This window comes from Scyliorhinus canicula, chromosome 4 (assembly GCF_902713615.1).
Source record: "Scyliorhinus canicula chromosome 4, sScyCan1.1, whole genome shotgun sequence".
NCBI classification, from domain to species: Eukaryota; Metazoa; Chordata; class Chondrichthyes; order Carcharhiniformes; family Scyliorhinidae; genus Scyliorhinus; species Scyliorhinus canicula.
In genome coordinates, this window is record NC_052149.1 from 71,086,124 (window position 1) to 71,102,951 (window position 16,828).

General features: G+C 41.7%; 1 protein-coding gene across 3 annotated transcripts in view; it reads left to right on the forward strand.

The window, feature by feature from the left end:
* The first annotated feature begins 1,959 nt into the window (after window positions 1-1,959).
* Window positions 1,960-16,828, forward strand: part of LOC119964661 (plasminogen activator inhibitor 1 RNA-binding protein-like) — a 52,557-nt gene continuing 37,688 nt past the window's right edge. The window contains exons 1-2 of one of the 3 annotated variants that reach the window (XM_038794428.1): window positions 1,960-2,330; window positions 9,167-9,323. In XM_038794428.1, coding sequence (XP_038650356.1) covers window positions 2,078-2,330; window positions 9,167-9,323 — 410 coding nt within the window. In that variant the 5' untranslated portion in view covers window positions 1,960-2,077. The remainder of the gene's footprint in view (window positions 2,331-9,166; window positions 9,324-16,828) is intronic. The other 2 variants (XM_038794429.1, XM_038794427.1) reach the window with 2 other exon arrangements.

A 16,828-nucleotide genomic window follows, 5' to 3' on the forward strand; every position in this document is an offset into this window, starting at 1 on the left:
TAGTGTGGGGTTTAGGCCGAGGTAGGATATCCTTTCAGAGGTTCAATATAAATTCAATGGGCCAAATGACCTCCTTCTGCACTGTAGGGATTCTATGAAGAGGTGATGTGATAGGAATGGGCCTTGACATAAAATTTGACCCAAGTGTGGCATCAAAGCGTCCGAGCAAATCTGGAGTCAGTGGGAAACAAGAGGATAACTCTGCTGGTTGGAGTCGTACCTGGCACAAAGGAAGATGGTTGTGATTGTTGGAAGTCAATCATCTCAGTTCCAGGGCATTGCTGCAGAAGTTCCTCAGGGTAGCATCCTAGGCCCAACCATCCTTACCTACTGCATCAATGACCTTCCTTCCATCAGAAGGTTAGAAGTGGGAATGTTCGCTGATGACTGTTCAGCACCATTTGCAACTTCTCAGATATTTAAGCAGTCCGTGCCAAATACAGCAAGATCTGGACAATATCCAGGCTTGGGCTGACGAGTGGCAAGTAACATTTAAGCGACAGAAGTGTCAGGCAATGACCAGCAAGAGAGAATTTAACCATCACACCTTGACATTCAATGGCATTACCAAAGCTGAATCTCCCACTACCATTTCTTGCGTTACCATTGACCACAAAAAAACTGGATGATTTATACAAATATTGTAGATAGAAGAGCAAGTCAGAGGCTAGGAAGCCTGTGGCAGAAACCCACCTTCTGACTCCCCAAAGCATATCTGCCATCTACAAAGAACAAGTCAGGAATTTAATGGAATTCTCGCCACATGCCTAGATGAGTGTTGCACCAAGAATACTTAAGACGCTTGACACTATTTAGGACAAAGCAGCCTGTGTGACTGGTACCACAAACATTCACTCCCTCCACGATGCACATTGGAAGCAGTGTGCACCATCTACAGGATGCACTGCAGGAACTCAGCAAGTCTCCTGAGACAGCACCTACAGAACACACAGCTGCTACCATCTAGGACAAGAAGAAGTCTTACAACACCAGGTTAAAGTCCAACGGGTTTGTTTCAAACACGAGCTTTCGGAGCGCAGATCCTTCCTCAGGTGAATGGCGAGGTATGTTCCAGAAACATTTATATAGACAAAGTCAGAGATGCTGGACAATCTCTGACTTTGATGCTCTGACTTTGTCTATATAAATGTTTCTGGAACATACCTCGCCATTCACCTGAGGAAGGAGCTGCGCTCCGAAAGCTCGTGTTTGAAACAAACCTGTTGGGACTTTAACCTGGTGTTGTAAGACTTCTTACTGTGCTCACCCCAGTCCAACGTCGGCATCTCCACATCTAGGACAAGGGCAGTAGACGCATGGGAACATCATCACCTGGAAGTTTCCCTTCAAGCCACACACTATCCTGATTTGAACTATATCGCTGTTCTTTCACTGTCGCTGGATCAATATCTTGGAACTCTCTTCCTAACAGCACCATGTACCTTCACCACATGGATTACAGCGGTTTCAGAAGGCAGCTCACCACCACCTTCTCAAGGGCAATTCAATATGGGCAATAAATATTGACGTAGTCAGTGAAGCCCATATCCCATGAATTAATAAAAAAATAACTAAAAACAGAAAATGCTGTCAAATACTCAATTTTTAATCAGAAGTCTGATGAAAGGTAATTGACTAAAAACGTTTCTTTCTGTTTCCTGATCTGTTAACTATTAACAGCATTTTTTGGTACAATTTCTGGTATGCACAATTTTCAAAATTATTTGTAAGGTGCATCGCAGATTCGGGCTGCATTAGCAGCAAACTGCTTGGGTCCACCTGTTTTGCCCTGGGATTCATTGGCACCATGTATCACTGTGGGTTTGCAACAAGAGGGAGCAGGCAGTGTACGCTGGGAATTGTGGTCTTCCCCTCGCAATCGCAGGGGGAAGTGACCAAAGGAAAAGACTACATTTCCCAGCAGGCATTGCGAGGGTCCTTGCCTGTCCCGGATGGCGCGGCCCATCAGGCAGCGCGAGCAAGAAGACCGTCTCTAACCGGCCATTTTGAGGCTGATTGGAGCGTTTTTTGTAGCCTTGTAGCATCCGAGGAGAATCCACACTTAAGGGGGCCCATCATGCCCGGGAACTTACAGGAAGGCTTCGGCTGCGTCGTGACCAATCGGTTCGACCAACTATTTGACGATGAGTCCGACCCGTTCGAGATTTTAAAGGAGGCTGAAATCAAGAAAGACAAGAAGGAGAAAGACAACAAGACGGCTGCGTCCAAACAGCAGCCCAAGAAGGAATCTCAGAAGGACAGGAAAGTACCCGTAACGTCCAGCGACATTAAACCAGAGTCCCAGGCTCCTGTGACCTTGAGAAAAGAAGGTATTGGCACATCTGCGGGACTGCTCTTATTGCATGCATTAATCGGCGAGGGGTGGGTGATGGGGAAAGGTGTTGCGGTTGTTTTAATTTTATTACTTGATGTCAGCCGGTAACGAGGTTGGGAATCGTGAAGAACTGACCCTTGCAAGATATTCCCGAGTATTATTCCTGCACTCCCGAGTTAGGCTTCTACCTTGGGGCTGGGCCTTTGCCTGAGTGGAGAGATTGGCGGGGTGGTGATCGGGAGGGATTGTCCCTGCAAATCCGCGTGTTTCAGCTTCACCCTCAAAGCTGTTGCTATATGTACACCAATGAGGCAGGTTTGAATCCCTTCACGCCTCGCAATATTTTAAGAGACGAAGCGCTGGTTTTTAAGAATGCAACTTGTTTAAAACAATTTAACGCTGTGCTTTCAGTTTCCGTCGTCACTCATGGCAGAGCAACAGGCTTGGAGTGATCACTGGGTGATACCTCTTCACGCCTATTTTCTCGCAGACGTTAAACCCACCTTTTTATTTGTCCTGTACTAAACCTATTTGTCTTAAATCAGTATTTTAAATGAGTAATTTAAGTGTGGTTGATGCAGGTGGAGTCTGCATGACTAGTTTGTAGACACATCCTACTTTGCACGCTAGCTTGCAAGCCAGAGAAGCACGTGGGGGTGTGGAGCTTCGATCAGTTCGATTTGGGCAGAAGTGAGCATTTGGGTGTTGCCCTAAATCTTGCACATTTTAACATACTGTTGTTTGGTTCAAAATACAATAAAACTTTTTGTCGTTAGGACTTTAGTGCAATGGCCTCCATCTTGTGTCTCAGCCACCATGTTTTCTACTCGAGTTTCTAGTGTGCTTTATATTGATGTTTGCTTCAGTGTTCTTTCGTGGAACTCTGAAGTTTCAACCTTTCTATGTTAGAATGTACATCCCTTCAATCTTGAGCTTGTCCCACAATAAGTCAGGTTTTAAAAATTATACTTTAACGTTTGAATATATGATTCATTAATCATAGGTAATCTGTCATCTAGTATGATTCACAGTGCAGTGTCAATACTAATTGTGTTTGTTGGATTGTAGAGTCTCAATGTTGTATGTAGTTATGGCTAGCACACATAATCATTGATACATTATGCTCTTGTTGGGCCACTTAATTCTTTGTCCAAGAACAAGTGCAAAACTGGTCAATTGGATATGGAGAATAGGTAGGGAGGTGGATTTGAGACCAGGAAGAGATCAGCCATGACCTGATTGAATGGTGGAGCAGGTTTGAAGGGCTGAATTGCCTACTCTGTTCCAAATTCCTATGTTCCGGAAGGATCATGGTTTTATAAATATATTAGTCTTCCTGCATTTTGAAATAATGGTCAGAAAGCTGATTTTTAAACTTTTCTGTGAGGAACACTTGTATTGAATTGTAAAAGACCATAGCAACCTATACTGAAATAGCATGTTCTTACGACACAATGCAAGTCAGTTGTAAAATACAAATATAGACCGGATGAGCTCGTCACTTTCCCTTGTGATCCTTTTTTCTCGAGGGTTTTCGTTTGATAACTGATTGAAAGAAGCTCTTAATGCACATTGGGGTCTAGTTAATTTTCTACTTGATAAATACTTTGTTGTGTGAACTAGCTTTTCATGCATTATTTCTCGTTTGGACTTTTATTGCTTAAATGTGGAGTAAAAAAAATATTTCTAGCAGTGTGAAGAATTCACCATCAAATGTGTAAGGCTATTTGTCGTTCAATTTTAGCTATGTAGTCTGTATATTTAATTGTATGCCATTTTGTTTGTTTTGGGTCTCGACTCTGCACATTTATTGTGACACTTTCAATAGCAAGACTTGAGGAAATGATAGCATGTACCTTGTAAATTACATTTGGGGTTGCTGTTGGACTTTAAATACCAGGTACTTGCTGGTTTGTTCCATTTGAATTTGGGCCGTGGTACTTTGCACTGTTAACTCATTGGTAACTAAGTGCTACATCAGAACTCTGAAACTTGAAATTTGTGAATTAATTAAATGTGAATAAGAAGTAATGTGAATGAATTAAAATTTTACATTGCCTCAAGTTTCAAAACTTATCTTTGATCAAAGATGGCATGGGACATCTGCAAGTAGATGATGGTAAATAGATCCTGAAGTTCATTGAGCTTCATTTCAGTTTGTAATGTGTATTCCAAATTTATGTATTCCAGGAGCACCTCTTGAGCTCAGTTTTTTTTGAGTACATCTAACTTTCTTGGGTTGACCTTGAATGCTTTCCAGTCTTTGAACTATAATAACTTCTGTAGGCAGATGTGCACAACAAGGTCCCAATTTAGCAATGGGATAAATTGCCAATTAATCTTTTTTTTTCATTCTAAATTTCTTTGAGAGCACCCAATTATTTGTTTTCCAATTGAGGCGCAATTTAGTGTTGCCAATTTACCAACCGTGCACATCCGTTTGGGTTTTGGGGGGCGAGACCTGCGCAGACACTGGGAACTCCGCATGGAGAGTGACCTCGGGCTGGGATCGAACCCAGGTCCTCGGTGCCATGAAGCGGCAGTGCTAACCATTGCGCCACCGTGCTGCCCCCAATTAATCTGTTTGATGGTAATGGTTAAGGAATTTCTCGCACTTTGAATAGCAGGTTATCTACTTGGGCAGGTAAAATGGCTTCAACATCCATTGAATGATACCATTGCTAACAATGCAACACTCCTTCAATATAGCACTCAGAATTGATTGTCGTATGTGGAGATTGGATTGAATTCATGGTCCTCTGACTTGAACATTACCGAACCAAATGGCTATGGCTTCATTATGAAGTTATTGCGAATAAAGTTGGACGGTTCGACATGTGAATAATTTGGATCAGTTCTGTAGGTAGGATACTAAAAATAGTTGTCATATGGGTTTGTATTATCTGTCTTATATCAATTCCTGCAATTTTGCTTCATATCGTTGAATTTTAACTGCGTTTAGAATGATAAATTTGTTCTAACCCCGAGAGCAGCTCGTTCAGCTCTTTTAGACACTGGTCATCTCTTAACTTTAACCATGTTCACTTGTGTACATTGACTCTGCACCATAAGTAACAGTAGATACATGTTGACCTGCCATTTTAAAATCTGGATCAATATGATACATGTTTTTATACTGTTACGTCCAATAGTATCTGCAAACATCAAAATGTGAGGTAGTCTAACTTATTAATACAAAGTTTTCCTGAAAGCCTCATGCTCTTGAATTTCGGCTTTACAAAAATTAAGCATTTTATATTTGGGAACCAGTTTCTGATATGTTGGAACTGCAGCTGAAAATGCTCATACTTTGGTGCTTTGGCTTTATTTTATGCTGCAACTTTGCCATTGACTTTGGAAGTGGCAGATTACACCTGCACATGGCCAATTGAGTTTGTTGATTCTCATCATCAAACAGTGACACACAGTGGATTAGACCTTTCACTGCACCAATGTTCTTAGCTTGAGTCCAGAGAAAAGTCTAATCATTGGTTGGGTGTACCCCTATTAGGCAATAGAGTTATAGTGTAGTTATTGCCATCAATTGACAATATTGGATAAATTGGGGAAACCTTATTTCAATATTATTGATAGTTTAACTACTTTAAATTAACCCGGTGGGGTGGTGGTGGGAGGGGTGCCTCAGGTACAACATTTTTAGTTTGGTGGGGAGTGAAAGCTGATCTGGCCAGATGGTCTCCCTCTGTCTCTGGCAGGTCGGGTACAGGCGGTTAAAATGAACGTGTTTCCGCGATTTCTGTTTATTTTCCAATGCCTGCTGACTGCCAACGGCATTTTTCAGAGGTTGAAGGAATGATTACCTCGTTCATAATGGATGGGGAGGTGGCCAGAGTTAGAGAGGTGTTGCTACAGAGGGGAAATCAGGCAGGGGGTCTGGGTCTTCCGAACCTGATGTATTATTACTGGGTCAGAGAGGTTCATTCAGAATGGAGGAGACTTTGTGCTCGGGATTGAAGGTGCTAACACAGTCCTGGGGAAATACTCTGGGAGTCCGGTAATAATATCTTCATTGAGAATTTGGAGGCAGTTTGCCAAACTTTGGGTTGGGGGCAGGGTCAAGGGAAATGCCGATTCGGGGGAACCACAGATTTGAGCCAGGGAAGTGGGATGGAAATGGGAGGAGAAGGAGATTAAGACAAGAAAAGATTTGTTTCTTGGGGGTCGATTTGAAGGAGCTGGAAGCGAACTATGGGCTGGAGTAGGGAGAAATGTTTAGATATATGCATGTTCGACATTTTGCTAGAAAGGAGATACAGAGCTTCCCGGTGGAACTGGCCTCCACATTGCTGGAGAAGATACTGATGACACAGGGACTGGAGAAGGGGATAGTGTTGGCGGTTTACGGATCTATTTTGGAAGAGGAGAAGGCGCCACTGGAAGGGATCAAAGCAAAGTGGGAGAGAGAGTTGGGAGAGGGTATGGAGGAGGGGTTCTGGTGTGAGGTGCTCCGCAGAGTGAATGCCTCCACGTCGTGTGCGAGGTTGAGGTTGATACGGCTGAAGGTGCTATATAGAGCACACCTCAAGGGCGAGGATGAGCTGATTCTTTAAAGGGGTAGACGGTGTGTGTGAATGTTGTGGGGGGCTGCAAATCACGTTCATATGTTTTGGTCCTGTCCGAAGCTAGAGGATTGCTGGAAGGAGGTTTTTAGGGTAATCTCTAAAGTGGTGCACAAGAAACTGGACCCGGGCCCTCTGGAGGCCATATTCGGGGGGTTGGACCAGCCGGGATTGGAAACTGTTGCGGGGGCAGATGTTGTTGCATTCGCCTTGTTTTTTCGCCCGAAGACGGATCCTATTGGGGTGGAAATCGACCTCTCCACCTTGTGCCCTGGCGTGGCAGGGGGACCTGTTGGAATTCTTGACGCTTGAGAAGGTTAAGTTTGAACTGAGGGAAAGGATGGAGGGGTTCTACAATTCATGGGCATTATTCATTATGCACTTTCCAGAACTGGATAACATTGAACATTAGTTGGGGGAGGGGGACTGTGTGTGTTAATGGTGACTATGGGTGATTCTTGATTCCTTTTTGTCATTTGTTTATGTTAACATGCGGACTAATGTTTTGGGTTTGGTGGGAGGATGGGATCGTTGTTATTGATATGGGGATTCGTTATTGTTGGTGGGTGCAAATTTGGGAGAAAATGTGAAAAAGGAGGGTAATAAATATTTTTTTAAAATTGCTTCAGGTGGACACTCTTGTGACACAAACCATTTGAATGTCATTAGTGGTTATTGTGGAAAATAAAAGCTCATGGCGTAGGTGGTAATATATAAAAATGGATAGAAAATAGGCTTGCAGAAAACAGTATGCATAAATGGGACTTTTTCTAATTTGCCGGGTGTGATGAGTGGCGTCCGGCAGGGGCATGTGCTGAGGCTTCCACTTTCTACAATTCATATCAATGACTTGGATAAGGGGAATGAAGACATGTTACCTAAATTTGCAGATGAAAGAGAGTTAGCTAAATTTGTAGATGAGATAATGTGTAGGAAAGTATGTTGAATATTGTGTGCCGTTTTAATCTCGGGATATAAAAATGCTGGAGGCAGTTCAGAGGTTTACTAGATTGATACCTGAAATGGTCTTGAGAAGGAGGTTGCAGAAAGGACATTTCCTCTTGTGGGCGAGTCCAGAACTAGGGTCACACTTTTAGGACAGATATGAGATTTTTTTTTTGAAGGTTTTGCGACTTTGTAACTCTGCCACAAAAGGCAGTGTCATTAAATATTTTTAAGGCAGAGATAGATAAAATTCTTAATTTGGGCATTCTGAATTCTTCCCCAGTGTACTCGCTGGAGTTTGGCGACTAGGAGATTTTCACTAACTTAATTGCAGTTTTAAGCCTGCTTGTGACAATAACAAAAATTATTAAGAGAATCAAGGTTATTGGGGAAGACAGGAATATAGAACCTGAAACACAAACAGATCTGCCATGATCTTGTCAAATAGCGGAGCAGATTGAGAGGCTGAATGGCCTACTTCGTACGTTCGCATCCAATGTTATGCAAAATTTATAATTTAGCTTTTACGTAGGTTTTACCATTTGGGAAGCACATGTTCGCTTAAAGTAAAATTCTGTTTTTGTGCAAGGTAAAGTGGTTACATTTGAATCCCTTGAATGTTTATCCTGTATGGGTTAGAATTGAAGTTGACCTAAATATTAATTGACAATAGATATGAATTTAGTTTTAAATCTGGACAGTGTATGCCTAACTCTTGGCAGACTTTATTTGTGCTGTGTTTGTGGCAGCATTCCTCCCTAGTCAGCCAATTGTTGGTTCAAGTCCTATGGAAGAACCAAAGCACAGGGTGTTACTGAGCAATGTTTTTGGTGTTATCTATTTAAACTGTGTAACCAGGAAAGCAGGATATTGCCGTAACCAACTGTGCCAAACCAGATTACTCTGATTGTTTAACTTTTGCTAATTGTTGAACCATGCTGTGAGCACATTTTACGTGCTGTCCTGCTTGCCTGTGCAACAGTTGCCACACCTTAAAAGGCAATCCTGAAGGTCTTTCGTGAAAGGCTCAATATAAAGGCAAGTTCATTCCTACTTCAGTATTTTTTTTGCTGTATTACAATTCCTAGTAGACAACTGAAGAAAAGGAAAATTACTGATTTTGAAGAGCTGGAAAATGCAGGCCTCTAATTTAAAATTGTCAGAGGGTGTTACAGAGGTGGTTGCTTCTGTTCTGAAATCTGAGATTGTCTACTTGGAAATTATATCTGTCTTGACACTAAATCATGTAAATCACTTGGCTATGGTTATAACACACTCTCTTTGCATTTGCAAACTTGCATTGTAGGTGTCAGAAGGGTTGGCAGAAAGCCTGAGCAGCAGCAGTCTCAAGGTGAAGGGAAACCTGGTGAGAGGAGGCCAGAAAGAAGACCACCACCTCGTGAGCGACGCTTTGATAGACCTGTTGAAGAAAAAGCTGACGGGGGTGAATTCTCCACTGAAAAGTATGTGCAAAATGTCCATAAGACAGTCCACTGTTATTTGCAGAGCAAAATTATTACTCCAGCAGGTTAAGTCTTCTATAGAGTATTGTCAAACCAACTTAACTGGACAGCATGTCTTGGATGGTCAAGGCTCACTTATTTATATACTCCAGTGTACACGAGTGTTAGATTCTTTGCCCAACTGAGTAAAAATTGTTCAGATTTTCAACTTGTGTTCAAAACAATTAAACGGTTGCCAAATCTTATCTAATTGATGAGACTAGTTCGTTGCTGTGCTATTTGTTTTTTGTAACATTTACTCCCCTAAAGCTGTTGGAGACACGTGTTCATTGTAAACTGTAACAATGTTGGATCATTTGGACTTCCAAACCAATGGTGTTTGGACAGTTGAGAAGCATAGGAGTTTAAACAGCCTAATGTAAGAGAATGCATAGCAATGATACACAAATATTTATGATTTAAGGACCCCTATTTAAATGGTTTAGTGATCCCAGACTCTCTTCTAACTAATAGTTTCTAATCATAATATGTAAGTGTTAATGAAACAGACCTCTTACTACAGAGCCTGTTTATTTTATTTTTTTACATTTAGAGTATTCAATCATCTTTTCCCAATTAAGGGGCAATTTAGCCTGACCAATCCTGCACATCTTTGGGTTGTGGTGGTGAGACCCACGCAAACATGGGGAGAATGTGCAAACACTACAGGGGCAGTGACCTGGGGCCGGTATCGAAACTGGGTCCTCGATGTGAGGCAGCAGTGCCACCTGCAGAGCCTGTTTATCATATATTTGACATAGGCACTCAAATCATTCTATGCTTTCGGACTGTGACATAGGCACTCAAATCATTCTATACTTTCAGACAGGACTTTTTCTTCTCTGCTGGCATAGCAGAAAGTTATATTTCACAAATATATTGTTGGAAAAGCTAGCAACAGTTCCATTTTTTCTTTTACCAATTCTGATTACTTTGCAGCAACAGGCAACCAAAACTGGAAATGTTTGTTCCTGAAACTTAAATTTCAGTAAGTGATCAATGAACAATTTCACCAACTTCCAAATCAGTTAGGATTTCTGAAATGTTTTGTGGAACGATATTTGAAACCTTTAATTGCCAAATGAAATGACACTGCTGTATCAGATGCTCTAACAAGCCTTGGCGAGAAGTAGCATGGTAGACATGGCATTGAATGCTATGCAGAGTGAGCTTTGTGGATTTAAAATAAGAAAGGGATATGTTGAATAAATGAATCAAACTCTGAGGATAAGGTCCCTGGTCGGGGTGGCTTATACTTTAAAAGAATCTAGGGGAGAGTGATAGATCTGTACTTTGGTCAATATATCTTGAGTGTCACCGTACTATATATCACTCGACAGAACTTTAAAACTGAGCTTCATGCGTGAAGTAAATTCAAGCTTTATTCAGGAAGTTTGCAGATGTCTCATCAAGTCAGTTTGCTTGCAAATGCAGTTTTAAAAAGTTCGATTTGTCCAAGCAAATACAGATGACTGAGTCAAATTCAATACAAATCACAGTTCTTGATGATTCAAGAATAAACATTTGGTATATGCCTGTTGTACTTGATGATACTTCAAGTTAAAATACACGATACAGAGAAGTTGAAAATAAACAAAATGGCATCTTCAGAGCAAAACGCAGGAAATAGTTAAAGACGGGAAGTAAAGATGATTCTGGAATAATTTGCTCATAATCGGCACTTATTTTAAGGTATTTGCTATTGCTACTGTTCTGTCCCCTTTCTGTCTGTGATTGGGTTATTAAATAGTTCATTTTATTCGATAGAAATGGCTGTTCATCACATTTTTAGTATGGGGCGACTGCATCATCTTATTCCCACCATTCCCATCACACTTGATCAGTTCTCATGACGACTGAACTAGGAACTTTGCCCAGATGCATATAGTAACGAATGTGTGTGTGTCTGGAGTTTTAACCTGATCATTCTCATGCTATTCAGCAGTTTTCACTGCCTGTCTGTTTGAAATGTGTGACCTTAGTGAAGCCATTTTGAGCCTAAATCACTTTAAAAAGCCGTTTTGATTTTGAAGCATTTCTTCCTTATAAACTCATTATATATTAAAACTAGATTTCTAGCAGAGGCATTACCACTCATTTTTCTAGTGGATTATTAAACACATGTAGTGTTAAAAGACTAATGCACTTCCAGAAGGGGGCAGAACATGTCCAAGGTAGTATAGACCAGTGAGCTTGGTGGTAGGAAAACTAATGGAATCCCTACTAAAGAGAATAGAAGAACATCTAAAAACTGAAAATATCAGCATGGATTTCACAATAACAAATCTTGCTTGACAAACAGGTAACAGTAGGTGTAATTTATCTGGGTTTTTAAAAAGCCTTCGTGTAGTAGCAATAGATGACAGGTAATTAATGCAGTTAGGGATACGGCAAAATGGAGTGCTACCTAGCTTCAAGACAATAAGTAGACAGTGAGAGCATAATGGAATAATTCAGAGTAGCAGAAGGTGAGAAGTGGTGTTCAATGTTGGGACCATTACTGTTCACAATTTACATTAACTTTTGGACTAAAAATACAATTTTTAAATTTGCGGATGACACCAAATTGGAAGGAATAGTCGATGCTGAGGAGCACTGCAGCAAAATAACAGGAAAAAACCTGCAGAATGGACAAATAATTGGCAATTGGAGGTAGTACATTTTGCGAAGAGGTTTACGGAAATTACATTATTTTGGACGGTGCAAGTCTAAGAAAGAGATCTCCAAGTACAAATATACTAAAGGTTGCGCCACAGGTTAGCAAGTCCATTAAAAAAAAAAAGAAAGCAGCTCGGCACTGAAGTGGTTAAGCAGTGGTTAGCACTGTGGCATCATGACGCTACGGACCCGGGTTTGATACTGGCCCCGGGTCCCTTCCCCTGTGGTATTTGCACATTCTCCCTGTGTCTGCTTGGGTCTACCCAACGACCCAATAAGATGTGCAGGGTAGGTGGATTGGACATGCTTGGAAATTTTTTTTAAAAAGCAAACCAAATACTTGTCTTAAATTTTACGGACATTTAGAAGGAGGGAGGTTTTGCTCAGTCTGTGGCAAACTGTCGTTAAACCACACTTTTGAGTACTGCATGCAATTCTGGCTGCCAAATTATTAAAAAGGTATAGAGGGTGCAATGGGGGACTTACAAAGGATGGTATGGTACCAGAAATACATGGATTTGTATATCAGAAAGGATTGATGAGCTGGATTTCTTCTCTCGGGGAGAAATTGGTTGCAGAATGATCTAATGGAGGCCTTCAAAATTTTTAACGTTTTGCTAAGAGTTAACACTGAAAAAAAGAGTTTGCAGCAATGGGGAAGAGCATAGCTACAGGACATCAGTATAAGATAGTCACCAAGAAGTCCTATATGGAACGCTGAAGGAACTGCTTTACCCAAAGTGTGCACATTATTGAACTTGTTACAACATAATGGTTGAGGTGAATAATATCAATGTTTACAGGGTGAATAATATCAATACGTTTATCGGAAAATTGGACAAATGTATGCGAGAAAGGAATATTTGGTTATATTAGATTTAGATGTGGAAGAGGCCTGTGGAGCATAAATATCAATATGGACTGGTTGGGCCGAATGGCCTGCTTCTGTGCCATATAGCCTATGTAATAATGCTGCTAACTGCATTTGCCCATCTCTAATCACTGGCTCCTTCCCATTCTCATATTATGATGCTGATCCACACCATTCGAGGCAGTCGAGCGTGCTCTGATCCAGCTCCCGGGACGTCCCCACAGCACGTTTCAGCTTGTAATTATTCTGGTTACCACTGTTACTCAGGCACTTTGGGTCTGTGAATGAGTCAGTAAGCAGATAGATTATTTTGTAGATCTCCTGGAAGGACTCTGTCCATCTCAATTTGTGAACTGCCCAGGGGCTGGTTTAGCTCACTCGGCTAAATCGCTGGCTTTTAAAGCAGACCAAGCAGGCCAGCAGCATGGTTTGATTCCCGTACCAGCCTCCCCGGACAGGCGCCGGAATGTGGCGACTAGGGGCTTTTCACAGTAACTTCATTGAAGCCTACTCGTGACAATAAGCGATTTTCATTTCATTTCATTTCAGAAGGTTGTCCAAGTCAAATTGGCCAAGGTGTACCTGAGCTTGAAGTTTATGTCACTTTGGGTTAATCAGTTGTAGTAAAGTTCTCAGTGGATGAACTTGCGGTTTAATTAGGACATCTTGAATAGTGCATGTTAACGGCCTCCTCATTTTTCAGCATCCCGTAGATTTGTCATTCCTCTGATGAGCTTAATGAAGGATGTAATCTGATTGCACATGGGATGGTGGTGGCAGGCAGCCAAACATGGTAAAATTTTGAACCACTGCTCACTTGTATTTGATAGACATTCAGATGTGATTCTTTGCAGGTACAGTACATCAGCGTGAGGAAAGTGAATTATGGAATGGCTGTACAGAGCAGAGAGAGTAAGAATAGTTTATTTAAAAAAACAATTTAGAGTACCCAATTCTTTCTTGCAATTTAGCGTGGCCAGTCCATCTACCCTGTACATCTTTGGGTTGTGGGGTGAGACCTAAACAGACATGGAGAATGTGCAAACTCCACAGGGACATTGATCTCGGGCCGGGATCGAACCCGAATCCGTGGCGCCGTGAGGCAGCAGAGCTTACCACCGTGCCGCCCCTGAGTAAGGGTACTTTAATGTATTCTGTTTGAGTGGTTGCTTGTTCAGGGAAAAATACTTTATTACAAGTGGAATACTGGAAGCACAGTTTTTTTTAAAAATCCAGATGTTCGATTTGCTAATGTTTTAGTTTCATTTTTAACGTCGGAGTTTCGAAAGGCTAGTTAAATACATGAGGGAGGAAGGAATAGAAGCATATATTGAAAGGGTGAGATGTATAAAGGTGGATGGAGGCTCTTGTGGAGAATAAACATTTGGTATATGCCTGTTGTACTAAATGCCCTCATTCTGTACTTTAATGCTTACAGGTCATTGCAGGAGAACTAATTTCAGTAGCTTTGCTGGAATGCACTGTAAATATTATTGTTTAAAACTAAATATTTGTGTTTGAGGGTTAAAGGTACAGGTGTTTTACACAACAATCTTCTGAAAGAGTAACCTAGGGCAGTACGGTGGCGCAGTGGTTAACACTGCTGCCTCACGGTGCTGAGGTCCCGGCCCTGGGCCACTGCCCATGTGTGGTTTGCACGTTCTCCCCATGTCTGCTTGGGTCTCACCTCCGCTAACCCAAAAAGATGTTCATGGTAGGTGAATTGGCCATGCTAAATTGCCCCTTAATTGGAATAAAAAAAGAATTGGGTACTCTAAATTTGTTTTTTAAAAAGTGTACACCCCTGGTCTTGATCTGGTCATGTACTTATCCAGTCTGTATCGAGTCACTGGCTGTCTGCTGTGTCTTGCTCAGTGGTGGGATCACAAGTTGAATTGAAATAAATTGAACCACCGGGATTTTGGGTTGTTTTGCTTGACATGGAATGTAGGGAGGTGGTGCATCTGGTATTTGGATTGCTTGTACTTGACTATGTTCAGCCAGTTCCAGGTATGACAATATTAAATGTAGGACTTTAGAAATATTGAATATTGAGTTCAGTGATGCCTGCTTTAGGTCCAAGGTTGACAATTTTTAAGATTTGAATTTCTGATCATGGGAACACATACAGCCCTGTCAAGCCTGCACTGGTTGATCGTCCATTTCAGTGCCATTCCTCACACTATCTGCATACCCCGTTGACATGTCATTGGTATTTCGAAATCTGTCAATCTCTACTTTAAACATTCTTGATGGTGGGCTTCCACGGCCCTTTGGAGTAGAGAATGCCAAAGATTCACAACCCTCTGAATAAAAAAAAGTCCCCCCTCATCCCAGTCTCTTATTTTGAAATTGTGTCCCCTGATTCCTCAACCAGGGTAAACATCTTGCCTGCATCTACTCTTATCTACGCCATTGAAGTATTTTGTAGCTTTCAATGAGATCATCTCTTCATTATTCAGTGTACCATCCCTGGAACAAGTTCGATGAACCATCGGTACGTTTGCTGTATGGCAATTTGTCCCGCATACTGTGGTGTCAAAATGGATTAGGAATCATGATAGGCAGGGTAGAGTTCACTCAGCAAAACAGAAAAAAAGGAAATAAACACCGTGCTCTTCTTTGAGTCAAGCCGCGCACACAATATATTCCTTTTTAAACCTGGTAGGCTAATCCATTTCCCATGGAAAACTTGACACAGTACATAACAACGGTAGTCCCATTAATAGTACAGGTTTAAATATAGGCAAAAGTGCAATCCAAATTGGGGTTTGAGTCTGACGTCAGCAACAAACACACTAAATGCACACAGCAAATACGTCACTCCCCAAAACATCTTCCTTACGTTCACCAAGTTGGCTTCTGCCAACAGGACCCCGTGCAATGCTTGTATAGTCTAGCAGAGCTACACAACTGATCCTTGTTGCACTGATTCCTGATCGGGTGGGTTGGGGGGGTTTCCATCAGTTTGCTGTGTGACTTCCGGGTTGACGTCCTGCGACCATCTTGGTAGGGGGAAATCTCTGTCAAGAAACTGGAGAGTATTATGGAAGTACCACCCTTCAGCGGCACCCCCTGGTGATACCATAAAAACCGTTATACTTTCATTTGCTTCATATTGAACTCCCTCACTTTTTGATCAAAATCTTTATACGCAGGATGATTCATTAGTCTTTTTGTCATATAATAGATCTAAAAAAATGTTCTCTAGTCAGTTCTTCAAAAACTGTTTTCGAAAACCATCTTTAAAAAAAAAATAAAAAAATTTAGGACTACCCAATTATTTTTTTTCCAATTAAGGGGCAACTTAGTATGGCTAATCCACCTAACCAGCACCTCCTGGGTTGTGGGGGTGAAACCCACGAAGACACGGGGAGAATGTGGAAACTCCACATGGACAGTGACCCAGGGCCGGGATTCGAACCCGGGTCCTCCCCTCTAATTTTGCTTGCTACTTTTCTACATCCTGTTACAGCTTTGCTTCCTTTCACTTTGAGCTACTCTGGTTCCCAACGCTGGCCAAGCTAGTTTAAACCGTACCCAACAGTACTAGCAAATCTCCCTTTGAGGATATTAGCCCTGGTCCTGTTAAGGTGTAACCTAATCCAGCCTGTACAGATCCCACCTGCCCTCAGAACCAGTTCCAATGCCTCAGAAATCTAATGCCCTCCCTCATACATGAACTCTCCAGCCACATGTTCAAACCTCCTAATCCTATTCTCACTAAAGGTTTAGAGGGATATGGGCCAAATGCAGGCAAATGGGGTTTGCTTGGATGGGCTTTTTGATTGGCATGGATCAGTTTGGGCCGAAGGGCCTGTCTCCATGCCGTAGATTCTATGATTCTAAACATGGGCAGAATCAAGAGATCACTGTTCTTGGGATCCTGCTTTTCAATTTCTTCAATTAGTTCCTAAAATCTGCTTTCTAAACCTCC